Source organism: Leptodactylus fuscus, chromosome 6, assembly GCF_031893055.1.
Source record: "Leptodactylus fuscus isolate aLepFus1 chromosome 6, aLepFus1.hap2, whole genome shotgun sequence".
NCBI lineage: Eukaryota > Metazoa > Chordata > Amphibia > Anura > Leptodactylidae > Leptodactylus > Leptodactylus fuscus.
Window position 1 is genome coordinate 45,362,490 of NC_134270.1, and position 26,366 is coordinate 45,388,855.

The 26,366-nt window shown below is 42.9% G+C and overlaps 1 protein-coding gene across 2 annotated transcripts in view; it reads left to right on the forward strand.

Annotated features, from left to right (window-relative positions):
- The first annotated feature begins 1,514 nt into the window (after positions 1 to 1,514).
- Positions 1,515 to 26,366, forward strand: part of LOC142210582 (putative oxidoreductase YteT) — a 141,989-nt gene continuing 117,137 nt past the window's right edge. For both annotated transcript variants that reach the window (XM_075279851.1, XM_075279853.1), the window contains exons 1-3: positions 1,515 to 1,600; positions 23,249 to 23,278; positions 25,531 to 25,641. In XM_075279851.1, the coding sequence (XP_075135952.1) occupies positions 1,535 to 1,600; positions 23,249 to 23,278; positions 25,531 to 25,641 (207 nt within the window). In that variant the 5' untranslated portion in view covers positions 1,515 to 1,534. The remainder of the gene's footprint in view (positions 1,601 to 23,248; positions 23,279 to 25,530; positions 25,642 to 26,366) is intronic.

The window sequence follows — 26,366 nt, forward strand, 5'->3', positions numbered from 1 at the left end:
GCTTCGCTGCTCGCTCATCGTATACTTGATAACTGCAGATGTGGGTACTAAAGCTGTATAATAAAAACCTTGTGAACTTAGGAGCGCGAAGAAGGAATATAGGAAAAAACTCGCCAAGTGTTAATGTACAAACTACCCTGCGTCCTTAAAGGCATTCTACCATTAAAAAACTTTTTACTGTGGCTAACACGTCGGAATAGCCTTTAGAAAGGCTATTTGTCTCCTACCTTTAGATGGGATCTCCGCCGCGCCGTTCCTTAGTAATACCGTTTTTTACCGGTATGTAAATTAGTTGTCTGGCAGCGATGGGGGCGGGCCCCAGCCCTGAAAATGCGATGAGGGCGTCCCCACTGCTGCCCGAGAACAGGATCCTGCGCCGCCTCTGTCTTCTGCTGGATCCTCCCCTTCTTTCTTCAGCAGCGTCCCTCTGTCGGCTCTTACACTAGTACACTCAGAACTATGGCCGCACATGCGCAGTCGGCTCTACTAGTGTAAGAGCCAACAGAGGGATGCTGTAGCTGACTAGGTAGCTCTTCTAACCCACCACATGGGAAAGTGTGGCCTGATTCATTTTCCTGATAGAGATAAAGGATTATTTTTTTGACCTACAATCTCATAGATTGTAAGCTCTTGTGAACAGGGCCCTCAGTCCCATTGTGGGAAGTGACTATTTCTATGTAACATATCTTTTTGTCTGTACTTGAACCCTACAAATTGTACAGTGCTGCGGAATATGTTGGCGCTATATAAAATAAAATGTATTATTACTATTGTCCTCTCTTGCGTGATGGAGATGAGGTATAAACACCCCAAACATGTATACTGTATATATCTAGATGTAAATCCAGCCTTAGCAGTGTCACTGTTCTCAGCTGACCTTCCTCATGCTGTTCCTGTTGCATTTTCACTAACAGACCAAGTTGGTAGCAGTAAACACTGACGTTAGGTTCACACTAGCGTTTGGGACTCCGTTCTCAGCTTTCCGTCTTCTGCCGTCAGAAGACGGAAAGCTGTCAGAGCGGGTCCAGCTGTGAGCGTTGGTGAACGTTTTATGCTCTCCGCCGCGAAACCGGTTTTTTAAAACTGGACACAGAGTACTGCATGTCCGACTCTGTGTCCGATTTTAAAAAACCGGTTTTGCGGCGGAGAGCATAAACTGCTCACCGCCGGCCGCTCATGGCCGGACATCTTTCAAACCCATTCAAATGAATGGGTATGAAAGAGTCCTGCAGGTTTCTGTCTCCTGCCTCTGTTTTTTGCAGGAAACGGAAACCTGCAGAACGGAGACTGGGCGCAGAAGTGAACGAACCCTGACACTACTGGGCAGATCAGTGATTTCCTGTATCTTGCAATAATCTCCACGTCTGTGAATGTGATTGAGGATGTGTATGTGTGTAGGAGGAGGAGTGGCCTGAGCTGTTCACCTCCTGCCCCTCTACACATGCAGCCAATGTGTGCAGTCAGCTCTCCCCTCCAGGCTGACAGTCCAGGCTCCTCCAGCTTACTCTTCCTGCACTGCTGACAGAGAAACAACATGGACTTCTTCAATAAGGTCTTCAGGTCAAGCAAGAGAAATCCCAAACCTGACTCCTCAGCTCTGGTAATGTAGTGATGCCTGCAGAATAGGATGCCATTGTCTGACAGCATGCTCTTACAGCCAGTATAATGTCTGCTGGGAACTGTTACCTTACAATGAAGGGAATTACTTACGGGTGAAACAAGGTAGCAGGAAGGGGCACATGTCCTCTGAGAGCTGGGGTGCACTTATTGATAACTATGGATGATGGAGCGGGCTATGGGAAACTGAGTGCAGTTACATATCACTGTGTGTATTATAATCACTATCATTACATTCTTATATGCTGTGATGTCACATTGTACACAGTGGTCTTATTGTGTATGCATTATCCCTGTACTGTGACATCACTGTGTGTATTATCCCTGTACTGTGACATCACTGTGTCTATTATCCCTGTACTGTGACATCACTGTGTGCATTATCCCTGTACTGTGACATCACTGTGTGTATTATCCCTGTACTGTGACATCACTGTGTGCATTATCCCTGTACTGTGACATCACTGTGTACATTATCCCTGTACTGTGACATCACTGTGTGTATTATCCCTGTACTGTGACATCACTGTGTGTATTATCCCTGTACTGTGACATTACTGTGTGTATTATCCCTGTGCTGTGACATCACTGTGTACATTATCCCTGTACTGTGACGTCACTGTGTGTATTATCCCTGTACTGTGACATCACTGTGTACATTATCTCTGTACTGTGACATCACTGTGTGTATTATCTCTGTACTGTGACATCACTGTGTGTATTATCCCTGTACTGTGACATCACTGTGTACATTATCCCTGTACTGTGACATCACTGTGTGTATTATCCCTGTACTGCGACATCACTGTGTGTATTATCCCTGTACTGTGACATCACTGTGTGTATTATCTCTGTACTGTGACATCACTGTGTGTATTATACCTGTACTGTGACATCACTGTGTGTATTATCTCTGTACTGTGACATCACTGTGTACATTATCTCTGTACTGTGACATCACTGTGTGCATTATCCCTGTACTGTGACATCACTGTGTGTATTATCCCTGTACTGCAACATCACTGTGTGTATTATCCCTGTACTGTGACATCACTGTGTGTATTATCCCTGTGCTGTGACATCACTGTGATATTATCCCTGTACTGTGACATCACTGTGTACATTATCCCTGTACTGTGACATCACTGTGTGTATTATCCCAGTACTGTGACATCACTGTGTACATTATCCCTGTACTGTGACATCACTGTGTACATTATCCCTGTACTGTGACATCACTGTGTGTATTATCCCAGTACTGTGACATCACTTTGTACATTATCCCTGTACTGTGACATCACTGTGTGCATTATCCCTGTACTGTGACATCACTGTGTGTATTATCCCAGTACTGTGACATCACTTTGTACATTATCCCTGTACTGTGACATCACTGTGTGCATTATCCCTGTACTGTGACATCACTGTGTGTATTATCTCTATACTGTGACATCACTGTGTACATTATCCCTGTACTGTGACATCACTGTGTGTATTATCCCAGTACTGTGACATCACTGTGTACATTATCCCTGTACTGTGACATCACCGTGTACATTATCCCTGTACTGTGACATCACTGTGTGTACTATCCCTGTACTGTGACTTCACTGTGTGTATTATCCCTGTACTGTGACATCACTGTGTACATTATCCCTGTGCTGTGACATTACTGTGTGAATGATCAAAAAAATATCCTTAAAATAAAATTAACATTTCAATTGCCCCAAAGACTTGGATGTGTCAGTCTTCTATTGGTGAAAAACCAGACATGGATTTGTCCTTGTACCATATAAATACAGAGGGGAAAAAGTATTTAGTCAGCCACCAATTGTTCAAATTCTCCCACTTAAAAAGATGAGAGAGGACTGTAATTGACATCATAGGTGACCTCAACTATGACAGACAAAATGAGAAAACAAATCCAGAAAATCACATTATCTGGTTTGGAAAGAATTTATTGATGTTCTTGAGTTGCAGGAGGTGTTGAGGGTTTGGATGTGTGCGGGTCCGTGCACATGATGTAACGTGGCGTTGATTCTAACACATAAACTCTTGTCAGAATCAGCGCCGTCTTACACGCGCTACGCATTGAACTCAATGGGTGGCTTTTTAACCCATTGATTTCAATGTGTTACGCACGTTAAATGGAACCCATTGAAGTCAATGGGATTCTGTTTTGAAGCGCTGATTCTGACATGAGTTTACGTGTCAGAATCAATGCCGCGTTACATCGTGTGCATGGGCCCTAACTTGAAGGATAGTCAGAGTCCAAGGTTTTCCCAAGGCAACGGACCCAGCAAAATACCAGCACTTCCATTACAGGCTGCATAGAGAGATCTGTAATAGAAGTAATGTCGAGATAAGCCTAGGAGCCTTCAATAGTCTCCCGGCTGACATGGCTACGAATTGCCAGATGAATTACCTGACATCTGCTATAATAGTACAGCGGATGTCAGGAAGGGGTTATAACAATGTAGAATAAAGCTATTGATACACTATCAAACAGCCATTGTCATTCTTTAATGACGCAAACTAATTGTCAATCTGCTATGTTGATTTTTATTTCTGTTGTTGTTGACCACAATTATACTAGGAAAGTCTTTTAAGACCAATGACTGTGAGTCATATCAACAAAAGCCCAGACTATGTGAAGGAGAAAGCAAGAGATGAGCAATTTATAATCCACAATGACTTCCTTCCAAGATAAACTATCATTTAAATAACATCCATGTCACATATGGACCATCCTAGCACATTACCTGGGTGTGGCAGTCACTCAACCTTGCGCTCACCATTCATTCTGGCTGGAAACTGAATGTAAATCAGACCCAAACACAATCGCCAAAGTACCATTAAATTTAATGATTTAATTCCCTGTTCAGTGCTAAACAAAAAAAGTAACAAACAAACATAACAGTTTCAAAATAAAAAGTAGAAACAGAATAAACCTAATAAGGGTGGGTTCACACCAGCACCCAATCTCCGCTTTGTGGGTTTCCGTCTCCTGTCGGCAGGAGACGGAAACCTGGCAATTCAGTTTCCACCCATGTGCGGCCGTGAGCGTCTTCTGGTCTCCGTTTGGTTTTTTTACCAGACACAAATGGTTTCGCCCCGGAGACCAGAAGACTCCCACGGGCGAACACCTTGCAAACCCATTCAAATGAATGCGTTTGAAAAATTGCCTGCCGGTTTCCGTCTCCTGTCCAGTTTCTCCTGCATGAAATAGAAACCTGCAAAGCGGAGACCGGGCGTTGGTGTGAACCTGCCTTTACTTAGAGTCCTTTTGGTTCCATGGAGATTTGAAGAACTCTTCTGATGGAATGGACACACCCACCTTACTTGCTGGCACCAAGAAGTTACAAAGGTTGCAAGGTTTTCCCACTCTCGTGTAAGGTTAAGGCTGAATTCACACGGAGTAAAGTGGAGCATGATCTGTCACGTATATGGCGTGTCAGAGTTATGCGGCGTATACGCTCGTAACTGCCATTAAAATCAATGGGATCTTTTTGAGCACGCAAACTCTAACACGCCGTATATGTGCCAGATCGCGCTCCACTTTACTCCGTGTGAATTCAGCCTAAGCACCTAGCTTTGCCTTTTGAAAGAGTGTCCCCATTATCCTCCTTTCCTCATTCTAAAAAGCTGGAAAATGGCTGGTTTCATCTGAAAGAGGGTTACACAGATACTGGTTGGCCACACTCTCTTATTCCTGACTGCCCAAGAAGTTGTAAAGCGATAACCTACCTTGGCAATATATCTGGTCTTGATGGCAGGAGGAAACAATTGCACCCCTGACCCCCACTGACATTACTTGTATACACACATACCAATGTAATATACTGATGACACATACATAAACAATACAGTGACTAAGAGTATATACGTGAGCTATCTAATTCAGTAATGAGGCATACACAAGTGGACTTCTTTCATCACAAGGCGTCTGACATCTCCAGTTTATCGCCAACTTTAGTTTGGATTTACACGAGCATATTTTGTGTATATTGAGGCAACTGGTAATTATATTAATCTTGGTAATTAATTATTGGTCATCTTAAATGGGCATTTTGCTGCTATAACTAAGAAGCTACTCTGACATATCAAACGTCGATTTTGTTACAGAGATTTTTCCGACTTGCAGAAATATTCGTTCTACCAATTTTCGTTGCAGAAACATAGGCATCAAAATTTGTAGTCTGTGAATTTGCCCTGATAATAGAAAAGAATAGACAAAAATAGAAGTATTAATGGCTGGCACTATCAGGAATTACAATAGAGGCAGTTGCCACATTTGGCACCGCTGTGCTTAAGTCATGTCTAGTTATGTAGACTTATCACTGTGTTATGACGAAGTGCATAATGTGTGATTAGATGATACCGTACTTATTTCCCTATCCTGTTTTCATCCTCTTTGCCCCTACAGTATCATATTTTGCCCTGTCATAATGGTCCCTTACTGGGAGCCATAATGGGACCAAAGTTACATTGCAGCCGTTAGTATTGAATTGTGAATGAGATGAGAGTGACCCTGCAGGGGATCCAGCCCACAGTATTGCGCTGCTTTCACACGGTGTTACGCTCTGCTCATTCAGACATGTGTCAAAGTGAGCGCTGTAAAACAGAATCCCATAGACTTCAATGTGTGTCGGTCTTATGCGTGCTACACATTGAAATCAATTGGAGGCTTTTAAACCTATTGATTTCAATGTGTAGCGCACGTAAGATAGCAGTCACTTTGACACGTGTTTACGTGTCTGAATGAGTGGAGCGTAACTCTGTGTGAAAGCAACCTTAGGGATCTGCTTTGTGCGCGCTGATTCTGAATGTGCTTTACATTCAGAATAAGCTGAGTGTATGCTCAGTGTGAAAGCAGCCTTAGGGTGCATTCACACTACTGATACGCTGCCTGATTATGAACGTTAAAACACGGTCAGAATCAGCACGTATAAAGCAGATCCCATTCATTTCAATGGGGAGCCGGCATACGAGCGCTCCCCATTGAAATGAATGGGCTGCTTTTTTCACTACGAGCGCTCCCATTGAAGTGAATGGGAAGCGCTCGCGTGTACGGCTTGGAATGAGCTGAGCGCTGAGCCCCTTCACACGGCGAGCCGTACACACGAGCGCTTCCCATTCACTTCAATGGGACTGCTCGTAGTGAAAAAAGCAGCCCATTCATTTCAATGGGGAGCGCTCGTATGCCGGCTCCCCATTGAAATGAATGGGATCTGCTTTATACGTGCTGATTCTGACCGTGTTTTAACGTTCATAATCAGGCAGCGTATCAGTAGTGTGAATGCACCCTAAGGCTGCTTTCACACTGAGCATACACTCAGCTTATTCTGAATGTAAAGCACATTCAGAATCAGCGCGCACAAAGCAGATCCCTTTAATCTCCAAGGGAGCCGGCATACGAGCGCTCCCCATTGAAATGAGTGGGCTGCTTTTTTCCCTATTGCTTTCAATGTGATACGCGCGTATTAAATTGAAAGCAATAGGTAAAAAAGCCTCCCATTGAGTTCAATGGGTAGTGCGCTTAAGACCGAACCCATTGAAGTCAATGGGATTCTGTTTTACTGTGCTCACTCTGACAAGTGTTTAAGTGTCAGAATGAGCAGCACGTTACTCAGTTTGAAAGCAGCCTGACTCTCTGATGACCTATCCGTAGGATCGGGCATCAATATTAGATCAGTAAAGTCTTAACACCTAGGATCCTTGCCGATCAGCTGTTTGTCAAGCTCATGGCCTTTGGTTGAGCTTCACTTAATCTCCTCAGGGCAGAGACATCACATACTTTGGTTACATGGCCATCCTTTCAAATGAATGGAGCTGAGCTGCAATACCAAGCATAGCCTCTAGGATTGGGGGCTCTGCTGCCTAAAACCCCCCAAATTACAGCTAATTGTGTCTGAAAACTATGGCTAGCCTTTGCATCAACTCTGTTCATGTTCATTGTGTTTGGCACTTCTGGCCTTAAAGGGTTGGATGAGGTTAGCAAGTTCTCACCTATCCAGAGCAGTCGGACCCCTACCAATCAAAACACTGCGGTCCCATTTTCCTTGTATGAATGGACAGCAGGTTGCACCGGCATGTTACCACTCCATTCATCCTCATTGAGACTACCAGTGATGGCCCAGTGCTGTACTCTGCCATCTCCAGGTGCCACGTACAGATGACTGGGGTGGCAATGTGTATACGTGGCCTGCCACTCCGTTCATACAGCTGCATTTGTATGAACAGAACCTTAGTTACCAAGCAGCTTGACTTCTATGTATTAGAGCCAAATCAAATATATATGATAATAAATATTTCCTCCACCACAGAACAGATACCGTTATCTTCAATTATAGTTATTATTCTGTCCTTGGTAAAGAGGTTGCTATACATAGGTAACTAAGCAGATGTTCTTTTCATTAAACCAGAATTTGCAGATCTAGGTCTTTAGCTTTTGTCTGGCTTATTTGTCTGGTGATGTTTTGTTGCTTTATTGACGTAATTCCTGTTTTTTTGTTTAAAAACGATAATACATAGTGAGATCTGGTGGGACTGATGTGTATTTGTGAGCTCCATACATGTAAAATACCAGCCATTAAAGGGGTTGTCAAGGCTAAAATTTTATTTATTAATTAGGCCAGGGGAGGTAAAAAACAAAACAAAAAAAACCCCCAAAACCCCATATTCATCTGTCCCTGGTGCTCTGATGTCTTCCGACCGTGGTCCGGTCCTGCTGCATGACTTGTCTTCTCTTGTGGAAGTCCTTGCCGGCTGTGACGTTCCAGGTCCCTTCTGCTGTGGCCACTGATCAGTGGCCTCAGTAGTCATGTGGTTGCTGAGGCCTGTCAACGACCTAAGGAAAGGACGCCCCATGTCCTTCGCTGAGACCGCCAATTGGCCTCATTAGTCACATGCAAAATTAATAACAGAGTTGCAGGACCGGACTGCGCGGAGAGGCATCGGACCACTGGGGACAGGTGAGAATGTTTTGGTTTTTTTTCACCTCCCCCAGCCTATTTAGAGAAAAAAAATTAGGCCTGGACAACCTCTTTAATACGCTGTGGAGTGTTTTAACCTGTAAAAGCCCTCTGAGAATATGAACCTCTGATGTCTCTTAACAACTTCTCCCCTGGCTGTGTGGTTTCACATTTCCCTTTAGTATGTACATTGGAGATCAAAGTTAGAAAACAATTTCTGAACACGTGATTTTTTTATTTTTATTTTAGAAATTTTGTGATCTTCATTGCTAAAAAGTTGAGAGAATTTTTGTTGTAGCTATACCATATTACTAGAAGAGCGTTCTACCAAATAACCAAGTCTCTTCAACAATTGCCAAAAACACAATGATCAAATTTAGAGAATAGTAATGACCGTAGCACAGAGAAAGATTACAACTAAATTTTGTGAAGAGTCAACAAGTAGTAGGAAGTGTACAGGAGAAGTGTGCAAGCCTTTGTTTTGGATGACTACAGCACATCTGCGGCCATAGGACATCACTAGTCTCGTCTCTCAAACTGCTCAGCTATGGTTTTGGTCCACTCTTCTTCTAGTCTCTTCCAAAGTTCGGTGACTGTAGTGGGGTTATTGGCTATAACTTTGTCACCAAGGATTCCCGAGGTTTGCTGTTGGGTTTAGATTAGGACTCTGGACTGGCCCTTTCATTATTTCATTGTTTTCAGGTTCAAGGAACTGCTTTTTCCATTTTGCTGCAAGAACATTGATGGCTGACTGAGTGATGAATGCAGGGAAGGTATCGGATGTTGTCGATGAAGGTTCTGATAAACCTACATATTCACTATGTCATGTAGTTGTATAAGAGGCCCAATTCCTATTCCTGAAAACATTCTCCAAACCATGACACTTCTTCCTCCTCCACCTTTCACTGACTTCTTTACACCATTTGTGTTTTGTTAAGTTTTATTAGGATTTTAAATGTGTAAGGCCCCGTTCACACGGAGAGCGGAAGGGCGGATTTTGGCACTGAGAGTGACATGGGGAGCCGCATCACTTTCAGACCATAATCCGCCTGCCGCGACTGTCAGAAGCCAGAGTAGGCTCAAATGAATGGGCCGACTTGGAGGTTGCTGGAGCGAGGCGGACGCCACGGCTCAATGAGCCGTGGATTCCGCCTGAAGAGAGGGCAGCTCACTTCCACAGACCACCATTGTGAGGGGTTGGATTATGACGTGGATTCCGCGCCATAATCCGCCCCCTGTGCCCATGTGAACGGGCCCTAACGGAACAGTAGAACATAAAAGATAGAAAAACAACGGGTGAGGAGCCAAGGCCCAGAGAGTGAATCAGTCTGGGGAAGAGCATCAACCAAGGAGCTCAGGGCAATGGTCCCGTCAATACATAGTAACAGCAAGGAGAGCCAGTGGGAGAAGGCCCATTAACCAACATGTAATGACACTCGGGGTTGCCCATCCCCCTGATAGTAAATGTCAATAGGAGTGCAATAACAAAAGCACAACAGGACAGGGGGTGACAACAAAAGGGAGGAACAGAAAGGAAGAGGGGGATAACATCAGACAAAGGGTGCAGAGGCAGAATTATACCGAAGGCAGGAACTCAGGAGAATGAGCTAACAAAGTTGGCTGATTCCTGGCAGCCGTGAGGATGTGTTGCAGGAATCACCCTTTACCTTAAAAAATTCACCAGGGATAAGTGATAGAAGGGCCAGCTGGGGTAAGGATGCGACCACAGACCTTAATGAACTGATCAAAAACAGATTTTCCAAAATAGTCATATGCCCGCACAGATCCACCAAAATGTGGAGGAGAGAACTTCTCTTCCAGCCACAGCACCAACACTGGTCAGGTACTCCAGGTTTTATCCTGTCTGGACAGCGATACCGGGGCAGCTTGTGGGTAAATAAGTAAAATCTAGACCAGAGACTTGCTCATCCGTCCCAGGTAAAGAGGGGGTAAGTGCGTGTGTCAGGTAACTGCGGGACAATAACTGGTCCCGTGGTATAGTGGCTAGGAGGGAACAGGAGCATGGCGCACGAGGGGAGTCCGGCGCATTCTTGTGGTGTGGAAGAGGACTGGGATGGTCCATGCTTTGACCTCCCTATTGGGGTTGTATAAGAGAAGTCCTGCTACTAGTAGATCCAGGCTGAATGAGGCTACAGGACGGGAGCCAAGGAAAGGTACGCCTCCTTCTTTACGCACTTTGGGTTCAGTCTTTCCCCAGTTTGATGATGAATATGTTTCCCATCGGACCCAAATAAAATAAACTTGCTTTCATGTGGATAAAGGGAGCTTTGGAGCACTTCACCCCTGTCTACACAACATGCTCCTCAGTAAATGGTAGACTTTTTCTGCAAATGAGAGTTTTGGTCAATGCAGAGTAGGCTTGCAGTCTAAATGCTCTTAAATATCAAGACACTGTATGAAGAGACAGACACCCCCGGAGCCATCAGCAAAGGGGGACATGACTTTGGGATGGGGGAACCAATAACTCCTGCAGTTTCTTCTTTGTGCAGTAGTTGAGTAGATTTATACAGACTGGGTCAGCTTTAAGAATATATCGGTGTATATTCAGCTTTAGTGTATATACAGCTGTAGGAGTATATATCTGTGTATGTTCTGCTGTAGGAGTGTATATCTGTATGTTCTGTGTAGGAGTATATATCTGTAGTAGGAGTATATATCTGTGTATGTTCTGCTTTAGTATATGGTGCTTAGTGTGTTACTGTAGGGAGGGAGGAGTTAGGAATAGATGTCACTTCCTGTCTCACCCATCTTCATCCTCTTTCTCATCACAAGACCTGGATGAAGCATGTCTGCTGTATCAGGGAGTATAAGACTGAGATTTATCACCTCACACAGCGCTGGTGTCACCACATTACACAGCACTACTAGTGTAGTATCACCAACTATACTGTATATGATGCAGTATTACCACAAGATGTCTGCAGTCACAGAGTCCTCTCATGTACAGTATTTACCACACTGGAGACATGGCTGAGTCTCCTCCTGTAGTTACCACACATTGGAGACATGGCTGATATATCATATGTATATTACTATATTTCTCAGGATAAGATAATCCTTTAATAGTCCCACATTGGGGAAATTTCATATATACAGCTACAGCGTCCCCTCATGTATTTACTGCACACTGCTGATGTGTGTATGTGTATATGTGTGTATATATTTATATATGTGTGTATATGTGTATGTATATGTACTGCAATATTACCTCAGGATATATGCAGTCACACATGTCCACACATGTATTTACCATAGACACTGCTGATATACAGTCCTATGAAAAAGTTTGGGCACCCCTATTAATCTTAATCATTTTTAGTTCTAAATATTTTGGTGTTTGCAGCAGCCATTTCAGTTTGATATATCTAATAACTGATGGACACAGTAATATTTCAGGATTGAAATGAGGTTTATTGTACTAACAGAAAATGCGCAATATGCATTAAACCAAAATTTTACTGGTGCAAAAGTATGGGCACCCTTATCATTTTATTGATTTGAATACTCCTAACTACTTTTTACTGACTTACTGAAGCACAAAATTGGTTTTGTAACCTCACTGAGCTTTGAATTTCATAGCCAGGTGTATCCAATCATGAGAAAAGGTATTTAAGGTGGCCAATTGCAAGTTGTTCTCCTATTTGAATCTCCTCTGAAGAGTGGCATCATGGGCTACTCAAAACAACTCTCAAATGATCTGAAAACAAAGATTGTCCAACATAGTTGTTCAGGGGAAGGATACAAAAAGTTGTCTCAGAGATTTAACTTGTCAGTTTCCACTGTGAGGAACATAGTAAGGAAATGGAAGACCACAGGGACAGTTCTTGTTAAGTCCAGAAGTGGCAGGCCAAGAAAAATATCAGAAAGGCAGAGAAGAAGAATGGTGAGAACAGTCAAGGACAATCCACAGACCACCTCCAAAGAGCTGCAGCATCCTCTTGCTGCAGATGGTGTCACTGTGCATCGGTCAAAAATACAGCGCACTTTGCACAAGGAGAAGCTGTATGGGAGAGTGATGAGAAAGAAGCCGTTTCTGCAAGCACACCACAAACAGAGTCGCCTGAGGTATGCAAAAGCACATTTGGACAAGCCAGCTTCATTTTGGAAGAAGTTCCTGTGGACTGATGAAACAAAGATTGAGTTGTTTGGTCATACAAAAAGGCATTATGCATGGCGTCCAAAAAAAACAGCATTACAAGAAAAACACATGCTACCCACTGTAAAATTTGGTGGAGGTTCCATCATGCTTTGGGGCTGTGTGGCCAATGCCGGCACCGGGAATCTTGTTAAAGTTGAGGGTCGCATGGATTCCACTCAGTATCAGCAGATTCTTCAGAATAATGTTCAAGAATCAGTGACGAAGTTGAAGTTACGCCGGGGATGGATATTTTAGCAAGACAATGATCCAAAACACCGCTCCAAATCGACTCAGGAATTCATGCAGAGGAACAATTACAATGTTCTGGAATGGCCATCCCAGTCCCCAGACCTGAATATCATTGAACATCTGTGGGATGATCTGAAGCGGGCTGTCCATGCTCGGCGACCATCAAACTTAACTGAACTTGAATTGTTTTGTAAAGAGGAATGGTCCAAAATACCTTCATCCAGGATCCAGGAACTGATTAAAAGCTACAGGAGGCGACTAGAGGCTGTTATCTTTGCAAAAGGAGGATCTACTAAATATTAATGTCACTTTTCTGTTGAGGTGCCCATACTTTTGCACCGGTCAAATTTTGGTTTAATGCATATTGCACATTTTCTGTTAGTACAATAAACCTCATTTCAATCCTGAAATATTACTGTGTCCATCAGTTATTAGATATATCAAACTGAAATGGCTGTTGCAAACACCAAAATATTTAGAACAAAAAATGATTAAGATTAATAGGGGTGCCCAAACTTTTTCATAGGACTGTATATATACTGCAATATTACCTCAGGATATATACAGTCACACATGTCCATACATGTATTTACCATAGACACTGCAGACATGGCTGATATCTCATATATACTACTATATAATACAGGATGTTCATGAGTGCTGCGGACTGAGGGTCTGTCTATGGTGGAGCTGAGAGGACACATGTAATGGAGGTCCTGTGGTGAGAGAGAGACAGCCTGGTACAGTGTGGTGAGGGTAATGGAGGCCGCACTGATACTCCCTGTATATGTCTCCAGCTCTGCTAATACTGGCCATGCTGGGGATAAGTTAAAGTTGATCATTTCTATGTACTTTCTCAGGCCTGTATACAGGTCATACTGTATATACTGGCCATACTGTATACAGGTCATTTATAATTGGTGGGGGGTTCTTGGAGCTGGTTGAAATTGTAAACAGTGGGGAACATGGTGGTTAGTTTCCCCTGAGCCAGTGCTTGCGGCTGGGGGTAATTTGGTGTGATGGAACAGATTGGCAGACAGATTTTTGCTTGTGTTGTTATTCCTACTGCTCTATTTATGACCTCTGTATTAGGGCCCAACACACTTAGACAATGGATATCAGACAAATACTGCACCAGATTATTGTATTTCTTAGTCTTCATGTAGCTGGTGTCTTAAGAGCATTTACAGTCTGTATCCAGATAAGTATATGTATCACCATTATGTTATTTTACATCATACACTGCAGCCGGTCCCATTACTATGGTATATACTATGTGATGGGATATTTCTCAGTGGGGTCCTATAACAGTATAATTCAGCTGCTAGGTCTTTCCTTATTACCGACTCTGGATTATTCTGGAGCTGGTATGACTTAGTATTATTGCTTGTACAGTATTTAGGGTGAGCCATGTAAGTTATTGTTTCTTTTAGAGCACCTTTAATTTCATGCTGTTACATATATATATATAAAGGGATTTTCATGCATAGTCCCAACATAAGTACAATACTGTACACAAATGTCTAACTAGCTGAGTGATCTAGTACGAGTAGAAGAGAGGACCTGGTGTGTCTGGGGCTCCAATTTTTAGGCCAGTGTTGTACTTTGTTACTGTCACTGGCCTTGCCTTATTATGTAACCCTAAATGACATGATTGCTTAGGAGTGGGATGCATACAAGTGCTTCCAAGCCACTATGTAACAGCTGGTTTGCGATACACTAACAAGTTGTTTTGCTTTTTTTTTTTTTTTGCTTTTTTTTTTTGGGGGGGGGGAGGTTGCCACTTCTTCAAACGTGTATAACAGAATGTAATATAGTTATTTACTAATGGGTTTTCTTAATACTAAATGTAATCCTAAACTATAGCTATTGTTGTGCATCATAATTCGTACTATTGACATTAAATAAGTTTTTTACTGGGTCCTTGAAGTTACTTTTAATTGGCAACCACCTTGGGTGTAGCCCAGTGCAGGGGTAACCATCGGAGGTATGACCCCCCTGGTGGGGAGGGGTGACCATCGGAGGTATGGCCCCCTAGTGTGGAAGGGTAACCATCGGAGGTATGGCCCCCTGGTGTACAGGGGTGACCATCGGAGGTATGGCCCCCTGGGTGTGGAGGGATAACCATCAGAGTAACAGACCCCCTGGTTACGCCAAACTAATTAAATTTAAGAAGACCCTGTTAGGGTAAGTCCCTAGGGTCATGGCTGTCATTTTTCACATGCCTGTGCACTAAATTGAGCCCTCCGAGCTGGAGCTGGTTGCGGCTGGAGGTAGAGAAAAACATTTTATTTAAAATGTTTAAATTAAAAAACAAAAAAAAACAAAACATATTTTAATAAAAATCTAATGGCTTCAAGGACCCTCCGAGCTGGAGCTGGTTGCGGCTGGAGGGAGAGAAAAACATTTTATTTAAAATGTTTAAAAAAAACAAAAAAAAAACAACATGTTTTAATAAAAATCTAATGGCTTCAAGGACCTTTTCTGATGATTTGTACTTTTCTTACTGAAGATATATGACCACTTATATTGACCAACTCATGTTTCTCTTCATGTTGCTGACAGTGTGATACGGCCAGTGCCGTACAGTGTCTATCGCAGCCAGCTAGTGAATGGAGCCCAGCACTGCTTACCATGATAACCCCATGCTCTGTGTGCAGGAGTTATATAGGCCTATGCCCCCCCCCCCCCTTCCTTGCGGAACGGGCAGCATCAGCATGGTGCTGTTCCATGTCCAGCAAAGACGAAAATTTCAGCTTCTACTTTCAGTCTTGGTGCCCTTGGGTCGGTGCATGCGGCTAAGGGTAAAGGTCATCAAGTGCTCTGAAAATGATTGAGAGATGACATTACAGCCTTCTCACTGCCTTCAGAGACTACGGTATCTCAAGCGGATCATGGGCTTCTTCTCATCATGCTAAGCATCATTCAATGGCTTGTTTTGCTGTTAATGTGGTTGTGACCCATCAAACAACAATGGAGGGTTATTTCACTCCAGTAAGTGCCCTGGGGTTGCTGTAGTATCTGGAGAAGCCACAGCACCACAAGTACTTCTCTCTTCCCTTCTTTATACTCTCTATGTCTTTCCTTGCAGTATCAGTGGGTATAGGGTTGCCAATGTATGTAAATCGACAGTTCTAGTTTTTAGTGGGAGAGGTATTCCTTGAAGAGGTGTTATCTTGTACATGGTATATACATCTGTATCATGTGTATACAGTTACCACCATAAGTGGAACCTCACACCTCATAAGTGGGATGTAGGTACTTCTGTGCATATATGGTTGGCAATTACATGTTTGTGGTATGGCGGTATCCCCATGTATACTGATTTATGGCAATTTCAGTGTTATAGTCTATTTCTCTTTACTAGTTTCTGACTACAGCCAGATCACTTTTGTTGCATTTTCAGCCACATTCATAGCTTGGTATTGTCGGGCAGGTAGTATGGGGACTTGTAGTATGTAAGGTTTCTAGAGGCTAGTGCATTCCTACTCAGTTTGGTGGCGGTCGAGTCCATTTAAGGTGTCAAATGGCCTCTTCTGTGGCGGTTGAGGAGTCAGGTGGAAGTTGCAGGCAAGTTATTGTAGACTTATTTTAACTAATAGAGGAGGTTAAACCTCATGGTGGTGAACAGGCTGAGCTTTAGAAATGGCCAGCCTGAAGGATGTCGTAATAGTAACGTCATCCAGAGGCGGGCACAGTGGTTAAGCACAGGGTCGTTGGTGCCCTTAAAGTGTACTGGCTCTGCTAGAATTGCAAGCCGGAGCGTGCTGCCCCCTTTATTTATTTATTTCTGTCTGGCCGGGTGCTGTATGTCAGACAGCTGGGGATCTCACAGTATTCGTGAATCCCAATGGTCTAGCACTTCACCTGACTCCTTCTGTCATTATTTTACTTCTGTGAGTTTAATAAAGCTGTGGCCATTTTTACAACCAAAATAAAGTGTTTTATGCATTTATTCCAAAGTCATTATTTACCGTAGTTTGAGTGGTTTTAGGTAGGAGTGAGGGACATCCCATATCCAAAGTCAAGATCCTTACCCTGTTCTGTGCTGAACTGGTGAACACTTCCAGTTGCTGTATTGAAGTGATTACTCATTGAGATCCTCCATATTAGTCTGTCCATTCTTGCATTTGTCTCATGGATTACCAGCCTTCTTGGGAGACTTGAATGAATTGGTGATGTTGTTAAAGATGCAATTTTCTGGAAATCACAGCTTTGGAACAAACAACTTTCTGTGGCTAAATAGGACCATCCTTTTGGCTTCATCTGCACAACCTGCTGTTGAGAGGGTTCACTTTAGACTGCATCTTTGTAATACATTCTTTAATTTCGACTCGTCATCCTGAAGTTGTGGTTTACAAAATAATTTTTACCTTGGAAATTCAATAAAATGCAAACTACTCTTTAAAGGGATTCTATCATTAGAATCCTGTTTTTAAGTTAAACCCACGTTGGAATAGCCTTAAGAAAGGCTATTCTTCCCCTACCTTTAGATGCCTTCTCCATGCCGCCATTCCTTAGATATCCTGTTTTTCGTCCATATGCTAATGAGTTTTCTCGCAGCACTGGGGGCGGTCCCCATCATTCAAATAGCACAGGGGGTGTCCCCAGTGCTTCAAGAAAACTATCCAGCGCTGCCTTCTTCTTGTTTGCCGCCACTGCTTCTTCTTCCCTAGTGCTGTTTCAGTACTGGGGACCTCCCCCAGTGCAGCGAGAAAACTAATTAGCATATGGACGAAAACCGGGATGTCTAAGGAACGTGGAGAATTCAGCTGCCCCTGCCATGTTACAGAGCACATTACCGTGATAAACAACATATCGTTCTGATGTTTGTGGGTTTTGGGAAAAACAGCTTTGAAGTCTTATACAAATGAGGAAGTTGACGCACTGAGGGTGATACTTCAGCTTCATGGAGCACTACTCCTGCCACTCAGACCCCTACCATCTCCTGTCTGTGCCACCCCATGCAGTGAGAATTGATCGTCCCTCTAATGTGACATCACCCAATCCTACTTGAGCGGCAAGAGCAGTGCTCCCATGGCTTCAGACCCTCCCCCAGTGCACCTCCTGCCTTATTTGCATAAGACTTCAAAGTAGTTTTTTTCCATTTCTACAAAAGTGACATACATATTGGAGATATATTGTGTAACACTGTAATGTGCTCTGTAACATGGTGGTGGCAGTTGGAGGTGGTGGCAGACACCATTGAAAGAGGACCTCTCACCAGGTCTGAAAAGCCCAATGACATATATCAACTGCCCATGGCCCCAAACCCCAAAAGTACTAAGTACTTTGCCCTGCAATGGTACATACTATTTGGTGTCTTTTCTGGATGGGACACACGGCAGAGAAGGAGGAAGCCCTGCTCCTTACTCTTCAGAAGGAAGTGCTAATCTGAGGAGCAGGACTTCTCCTTGCTACTTCACTAAGCCGCACAGCTGCACACAGACGGAGCCGCCATGTCGGGGAGAAAGTTCTTTCCTCACTTGACCACATTGCTGCCTGAGTCTGTAAGTACATTGAACAAATACTTACAACTTCCTTGGCATTTTAGTTTATCCTCCCTAATCTGAGGAGTGGGGGGGGAGGGTTATAAATCTTCATGGGAAAGCTAATGGCCACTGCACAGGCTGACAAATCATGAGGAGGGAGGTGATGGTCAATGTTATACATTCAGTGTCTATTGTAATGTGTCTGCACTGTGCTGGTCAGGTTGTAAATAACTGTGACAATGCAAACCAAAAAGATCCCAGAAACTTCAGCATCTTAATAAGGCTCCTTGCAGATGAGTATGTGCGAGTTCAGTGTGCTATCCGGGTTCTTAAAAGATAGCACACTGACCCATTCATTACTGTCAGTCCACATACATGACCGTGTACTACACGGATCAGCGTGCGGGCCAACAGTCCAGGCCAGGGGGGGGGGGGGGGGGCACACAGATGACATCCATGTGTCATCTGTCCCGTTCAATCACATAGTCGTGTGCAATTAGCCTTATAGAGGCTTTGGATTTTTTATGAACATCCCCTCATCTGAACAACAGTGAGGTATACTGCTAATGTAGCGCTTTCGTATGAAACCTAGTGGACCCTATAGGGTGAATATAAATTGAAACACAGACATTGTTAAGTATAGTAAGGAAAAGAAAAAGGATGGATTAACCACAGACTGCACACAACCCAGGCAGTCCATTAACCCAATAGCTAGTAGGTGGCCAAAGAAGCCTGTCAAGTGAATGAGCACTAAGTCTAAAAATCCATTGGGCTTTCTTCTTTAAGATGCTGTTATTTCAAATGTACTTTTTAGATGACCTACTCAGTCTAGGTTCACATCTGTGTTGCAGTCCACGTGCAGTTGTTTCACTGTCTGCAAATACTGATCACCAAACCACAAATAACATGTCCGTCATCAGCAACCACAAATCCATATACACTCACCGGCCACTTTATTAGGTACACCATGCTAGTAACGGGTTGGACCCCCTTTTGCCTTCAGAACTGCCTCAATTCTTCGTGGCATAGATTCAACAAGGTGCTGGAAGCATTCCTCAGAGATTTTGGTCCATATTGACATGATGGCATCACACAGTTGCCGCAGATTTGTCGGCTGCACATCCATGATGCGAATCTCCCGTTCCACCACATCCCAAAGATGCTCTATTGGATTGAGATCTGGTGACTGTGGAGGCCATTGGAGTACAGTGAACTCATTGTCATGTTCAAGAAACCAGTCTGAGATGATTCCAGCTTTATGACATGGCGCATTATCCTGCTGAAAGTAGCCATCAGATGTTCAGATCAACGATGCTCAATTGGTACCAAGGGGCCCAAAGAGTGCCAAGAAAATATTCCCCACACCATGACACCACCACCACCAGCCTGTACCGTTGATACAAGGCAGGATGGATCCATGCTTTCATGTTGTTGACGCCAAATTCTGACCCCACCATCCGAATGTCGCAGCAGAAATCGAGACTCATCAGATCAGGCAACGTTTTTCCAATCTTCAATTGTCCAATTTCGATGAGCTTGTGCAAATTGTAGCCTCAGTTTCCTGTTCTTAGCTGAAAGGAGTGGCACCCGGTGTGGTCTTCTGCTGCTGTAGCCCATCTGCCTCAAAGTTGGACGTACTGTGCGTTCAGAGATGCTCTTCTGGCTACCTTGGTTGTAACGGGTGGCTATTTGAGTCACTGTTGCCTTTCTATCAGCTCGAACCAGTCTGGCCATTCTCCTCTGACCTCTAGCATCAACAACGCATTTCCGCCCACAGAACTTGTTTTAAAGCCACAAGTTGGCTTACACATAAGAACATGTTTGTATACCCAGTAGATGCCGAGATATCACTGAATGAAGTGGAGCTGCATATACCCACAGCTTGCACTTCAACCAATGTGTAGGGGACCAGGAGAATGATTCTTCATTCTCCTATCTCTGTGATCTCAAATCTCTCCATGGAAGGGGGTACCATGGTCTTTTGTTCAGGATATAACCCCCCCCTCCCAATATTCAATCATAGAGAATACTTGACATTTAATTGCTGACTGTAGCATCTAAGTGGTTTTATAGAAATAAAAAGTAAAAGTAGACATTTCCCTTGTTAATGAAAAAAACAACAACATAACTTACCGTATATACTCGAGTATAAGCCGACCCGAATATAAGCCAAGGCCCCTAATTTTACCACAAAAAACTGGGAAAACTTATTGACTCGAGTATAAGCCGAGGGGGGGAAATGCAGCAGCTACTGGAAAATTTCAAAAATTAAAATGGTCGGAGTTTTTGGTGCAGTAGTTGCTGGGGAAGGGGAGGGGGTGTTTTGGTTGTCTGTCTGCCCCTTCCCTGAGCTTGAGGACTGAGTTTTTTTTTCCCCCACTTGGAATTCAGCCTGGCTGAATATAGGGAATATGCAGTACTCCTATTAACTCCTTTCCCAACGGAACAGGAGCACTGCAGATCCCCTATATTCAGTAGACCGGGCACTTTCAGACACAGGGATACCTAATGTGTATGTGTTTCACGTTCATTTCAGTGGGGCTGTGCACACATTCTGTTTTTTGAGGTCTGGCGTTTCAAACTGCAAAAAAAAATAGGGCAGAAATGCTGCCCACAAACATGGCTACAGTCTTGTGAATGAGGTCTTATTTTGTTTTTCTTTTAAAACAATAGATATTACAGTATGAGTTGTTTTTTTTTTCTAAAACAAAACATCAGTATTCAGGGCCGGCGTCAGCGCACGGCATAGTCGGGTAAGTGCCAGGGCCCACAGAGCCTCTGGGGGCCCCCCAGCACTTGCCCGCCCCAGCACTTGCCTGTCCCGATTTCAGCTCATCGGCATCCGTCGGACGCCGATGAGCTAAATACATAAGCGATTAAAGCAGGAGCTGTGAGCTCAGCTCCTGCTTTAAAGCTGCGGCCCGGCATGCGTGTGTAGGCGCGATGACAAACTTTTAGGGTTTTATTTTAAAACGGGGGGGTAGTTTAATATAACTTTTACGTTGCCTGAATAGCCTTTTTAAAGACGGTGCACCCCGAATGCCCGCCCAACGTGCACGTTCGGTAAGTAGATCACATTCTTTTTTAGGGTATTACTTTAAAGCGGGGGGGTGGGGTAGTTTAATATAACTTTAGCGGTGCCTGAATAGCCTTTTTAAAGGCTATTCACGCATATGTGGGACTCTATCAGCATGAATTTGCTGATAGAGCCCCTTTAAGATATAATTGCCATATTGCCACTTTGCAATAAATTATTGGTCTTACAAGGTTCACCATCACTGTGCTAAGCTATATTTCCTACTCTATTCCTCAGAACCTTACCCCTCCATCCAAAAGTTACCCTGCACTCCATGCACTTAATATCTGGATGTTCACAGATATAAGACCTTTTTTATTAATATATGGCTGGACCATTCTACCAAACAAACCCTTTACTTCTTGTGTGGCCCTATTTCCTCATAGATTGTAAGCTCTTGTGATCAAGGCTCTTTTGTTTGATATGTTAATTATTTTGTCACATTGTGATGTCTATTATAGTTAATGTAGTATATTCAAATAGAGGGACATCGTACGTATACCTTAATGTGTTAGATTGCTAAAGGGTTAACTGCTTTGCGTGCCGGTATTATATATTTGAGTCGTACATTCAAAATCTGTAATAAAAAAGTGACAATTTTGGGAGGATTTTACAAATTGATGTGACTTTTAGGGGGTATGGGAGTCTGTCATCAGTAAATGGCTTATAAAACTAATTGTGGGACCTTGTAGAGGTGATTCTACAGTTTCCAGATATGTCTCTATTATTCAGCTTTGGAGACCCAGTTTAATGCAAATTAACGTTTATTATGGAAATTAAGGGAAACGTGCTTTGCTCAAGATTCTGGACCTGAGACCAAGACCAAAAGCACTTTTCTCCTCAGTTGTATATGAATAAAACATTGGCATACATGATAATGGCGCTGTAAAGCTGTTTAACACCGGTATATTTGGAAACTGTACTGTGATTAATTATATAAACAATTTACTGCTGACAGACTCCCTTTAAATGCTCACATTGTGAACAAGGGCATGAAAGAAATCCTCTTAAAGCATACTTATCAATTATAGAACAATGTGCTGCGGATGAAGTGGAGGTAAACACACGAATGGAGGTGAGTATATGAATATTCTGGTTTGGGGTCCGCATAGAGGGAGGTCTGGTGTCTGTAAACAGAGGAGGGGTGCTGATCTGGTATCTCTAATTTGGCAGGGGGGGGTCTGATCTATGTATACTGTATACCCTGTGAATATGTATTAGTTTTCAATGACATACAAAAAAGATGCGGGTCCGCAACACTGAGGTACGTATAAAATAAGTTTTATTCCATCAGATTAAAAATATGGCTATGATTAAGGGGCATATTTAACCCCGAAACAGACCTGTGGCAGCATGTTGTTTCTTCACTTTTTCTAGTCTTTTTGCACTTGTCTATGTAACCAGCGCTCTGTCTGGATGGTCACTCCGACCTATTTTTAATCTGATGGAATAAAACTTATTTTATACGTACCTCAGTGTTGCGGAACCGCATCTTTTTTGTATGTCATTGGAAACACTGCTCCGTGGAGTCGGGAGGAAGGGTCGTGCACCTAGGTAACGTTATATGGACTTAATGGACATTTCTTCTGAAGGGTGAGCTTACCTTGACAATTTTTTGTTTCGAAATGTATTAGTTTTCTGTACAATATATCTAATTCTGAATTATGTCTCCCTGTTTTAGGACCCCACTGAATTGTATGACTTTGACACGGTATGTATAGAAATAGTTTAATTTGATCCCAAGCTGAAAATCCAATCCAGTACAGTATCATTCATGTGAATAGGGTTCTTATTCCTTCCGTGCACTTTCACCTGGCTCTCAGTTGGAGATAATTCAGACAGATTTGCCCATTAGTTGCAATGATCAATAATGATGATTGTATTTAGACAGAGGGGAAAAGGGCCTTTTCTTATTTACTTGCCAGCGTCTTCGCCCTTCTGGGAAATCAAGCGCTTAATATGCCAGTCAGGAGGCCTTCTCATGGCCTCGGGGCTCTCATACATGAATGTCTGTTAGGTCGAGCCAGAAATAAGGCCTAATAGGCTTCTGCTACAATGTACAGTATACTGATGTACAAAGGTATTGCAGTATATTGTACAAGTCATGAAGCTTGTAGAGTCAAAACAAAGTTTTAAAAAATACTTGTAAAATAAATTAATGGTATGTTCACACTGCACTCAAAATCCGCCTGCAAAAAAGGTTCCCATTCACTTCAATGGAAGCCGCTCGCTTTTTTTCCCCGCTAGCTAGCGGAAAAAAGAAGCGACATGCCCTATCTTGCTGTGGGCTCAGTCACGGCTTGAGATGAACTCCTATTCATTCGGGCCTAATCAGGAGCGGGATGCCACAACGGAATGCTGATGTCCTGCATCGACATCCCGTGCGGAGACTTCACACGGCGCAAAAGCTTTCCGTCATGTGAGCATACCCTAAGAAACATGTCTAAATAAATACAATTAAGAAATAATAAATATAATTTACTGTATATACTCGAGTATAAGCCGAGTATTTCAGCACAGTTTTTGTCCTGAAAAAGCCCCCCCTCGGCTTATACTTGAGTTAAGCAAGAAAAAAAAAAAAATTATTATTATTTTTTTTTTGTGAGGGGGTCTATGACCAGCCACAATAGTAATGTATAGAATCTCCCATAAAATAGTGGGAAAGAAAAAAATAAGCTTTAAAAAAATATAATAAAATAAAAGTTCTAAATCACTCCATTCCCTAGAATACATATAAAATTAGAAAATGACTGTGATACACATACACATTAGGTATCCCTGTGTCTGAAAGTGCCCGGTCTACTAAATATAGGGTATCTGCAGTGCTCCTGTTCTGTCAGGAAGGGGTTAATAGGAGCACTGCAGATACCCTATATTCAGCCAGACTGAATTCCAAGTGGAGGAAAAAACCCAGTCCTCAAGCTCAGGGAAGGGGCAGACAGACAACCAAAACACCCCCTCCCCTTCCCCAGCACCTACTGCACCCAAAAACTCCAACCATTTTAATTTTTGAAATTTTTCCAGTAGCTGCTGCATTTCCCCCCCTCGGCTTATACTCGAGTCAATAAGATTTCCCATTTTTTGTGGTAAAATTAGGGGCCTCGGCTTATATTCGGGTCGGCTTATACACGGTATAATGAGAAAACAAGCCAACACTTATTTGTCATATATATGAAAATATTAGAGAGTGATGGATCTTAGAATATAGTAAAACATAACAAAACCTGAAAAAAAGCTACGTTACTTTTAAGCTGAAAAATTTACAAAAATTGGGACTGGCATTAATTTCAGGTATAACTCACATCTGGTTTCTGCCATGAATTATATTAAATCTGTTGGTCCAAGATGTCCTCACCCTGGCCCCCCTTGATCCCCAGCATGCTCTTCACTCTACAAAAGTGGCAAGTGGGGTGAAAAAAAGACAAACCGACTTATTATGGGGGCAAACAACTGATTGTCAAAAATTGTGGCAATTTTATGTCCGAAATCTAATGTGAAATTTTGGTAAATTTCACCCATTATGTTCCACAAAATTTTGGCATCTAAAATTGAAAAAATGGGTGTGTTGATGGAAAAATAAAAAAAATATTGCTTTTGAAATGGATAAATGGATAAACAAAAGGAAATTGCTTCTTTAAAAGGCTTTTTCTGGGCAAAATTATTGATACTCTATCCTTTGGTCTCTGCGTAGTGGCCAGACCAGGTTACTACAGATCAATTTCCATTCACTTGGCTAGGAGCTAAGCTGCAGTGACTCAGTTTGGCCACTGCACATGGAATGGTGCTGTCTGCTTCCTGCTCCATTCTCTGTGTATCAGCTGATTGTGCCTGCACCAATAATCTTCTAACTGTGAGTGAATGGAAACGTTCACATCATCCCATGATATTTACATGTCCATGTAGTTGGTGTATGACTATGTTCTATGTTACTTACATCAATTAACATTTTCTTTCTTTTGTCAGCCAAGACCTGATGTAGGAGACGTGAAATGTATAACCGTCCTGATGGTGGGTGCTGGAAGTCGTGGAATGTGCTATACTTACTATGCTGTAAACTTCCCCAAAAGATTGAAGGTAAAAACACAAGATGACCAATTGTGGGCTATAACATATACTCAAATCCAAGAATGTCTATGGGTAATGCTTACCTGCTGTTTATGTCCATCGGGTCTTGCTCTTTGGATCTTTTTTAGCTCGCTCCATTAGACAGGCCATACATTAGATGACTGTATTCTGTAAAACTGTAAAAGTTGTTGTTTCGGACGACAGTGTTGCAAATGCAAACAATAAATCACTGATCAATCTCTGTCGTGATCTGTGACCTGGTCTGGGGTTCATTGATGGGAATTGACTTTTTAGCTACATCAACCTATCGCATCCAAGAACAATCAAACATGTTGGATCAACTTTTCAAGAAATATCTGGCTTTTGTTAGCATTTGGAGGTCTGTCTTTTTCCCAGACCTTTCACACCAATAGAAGGATCAAGACTGTGAGAATGGACCAGTGGGACTAATCTGAAAAAGTAGAGCTTGTCCACAGATAACAAACAGTCACATAGTTACCGTACATAGTAGATGAGGTTGGATGAAGACTTCAGTCCATCAAGTCCAACCTATAACCCTACAATCCCGGGTCTGGCCTAGAGCGCCGGTGAGTGTTTTATGCTCTCCGCCGCAAAACCGTTTTCTTTAAACCGGACACAGAGTACTGCATGTCCGACTCTGTGTCCGGTTTTTTAAAAAACGGTTTCACGGCGGGGGGCATAAAATGCTCACCGGCGCTCATGGCCGGACACCT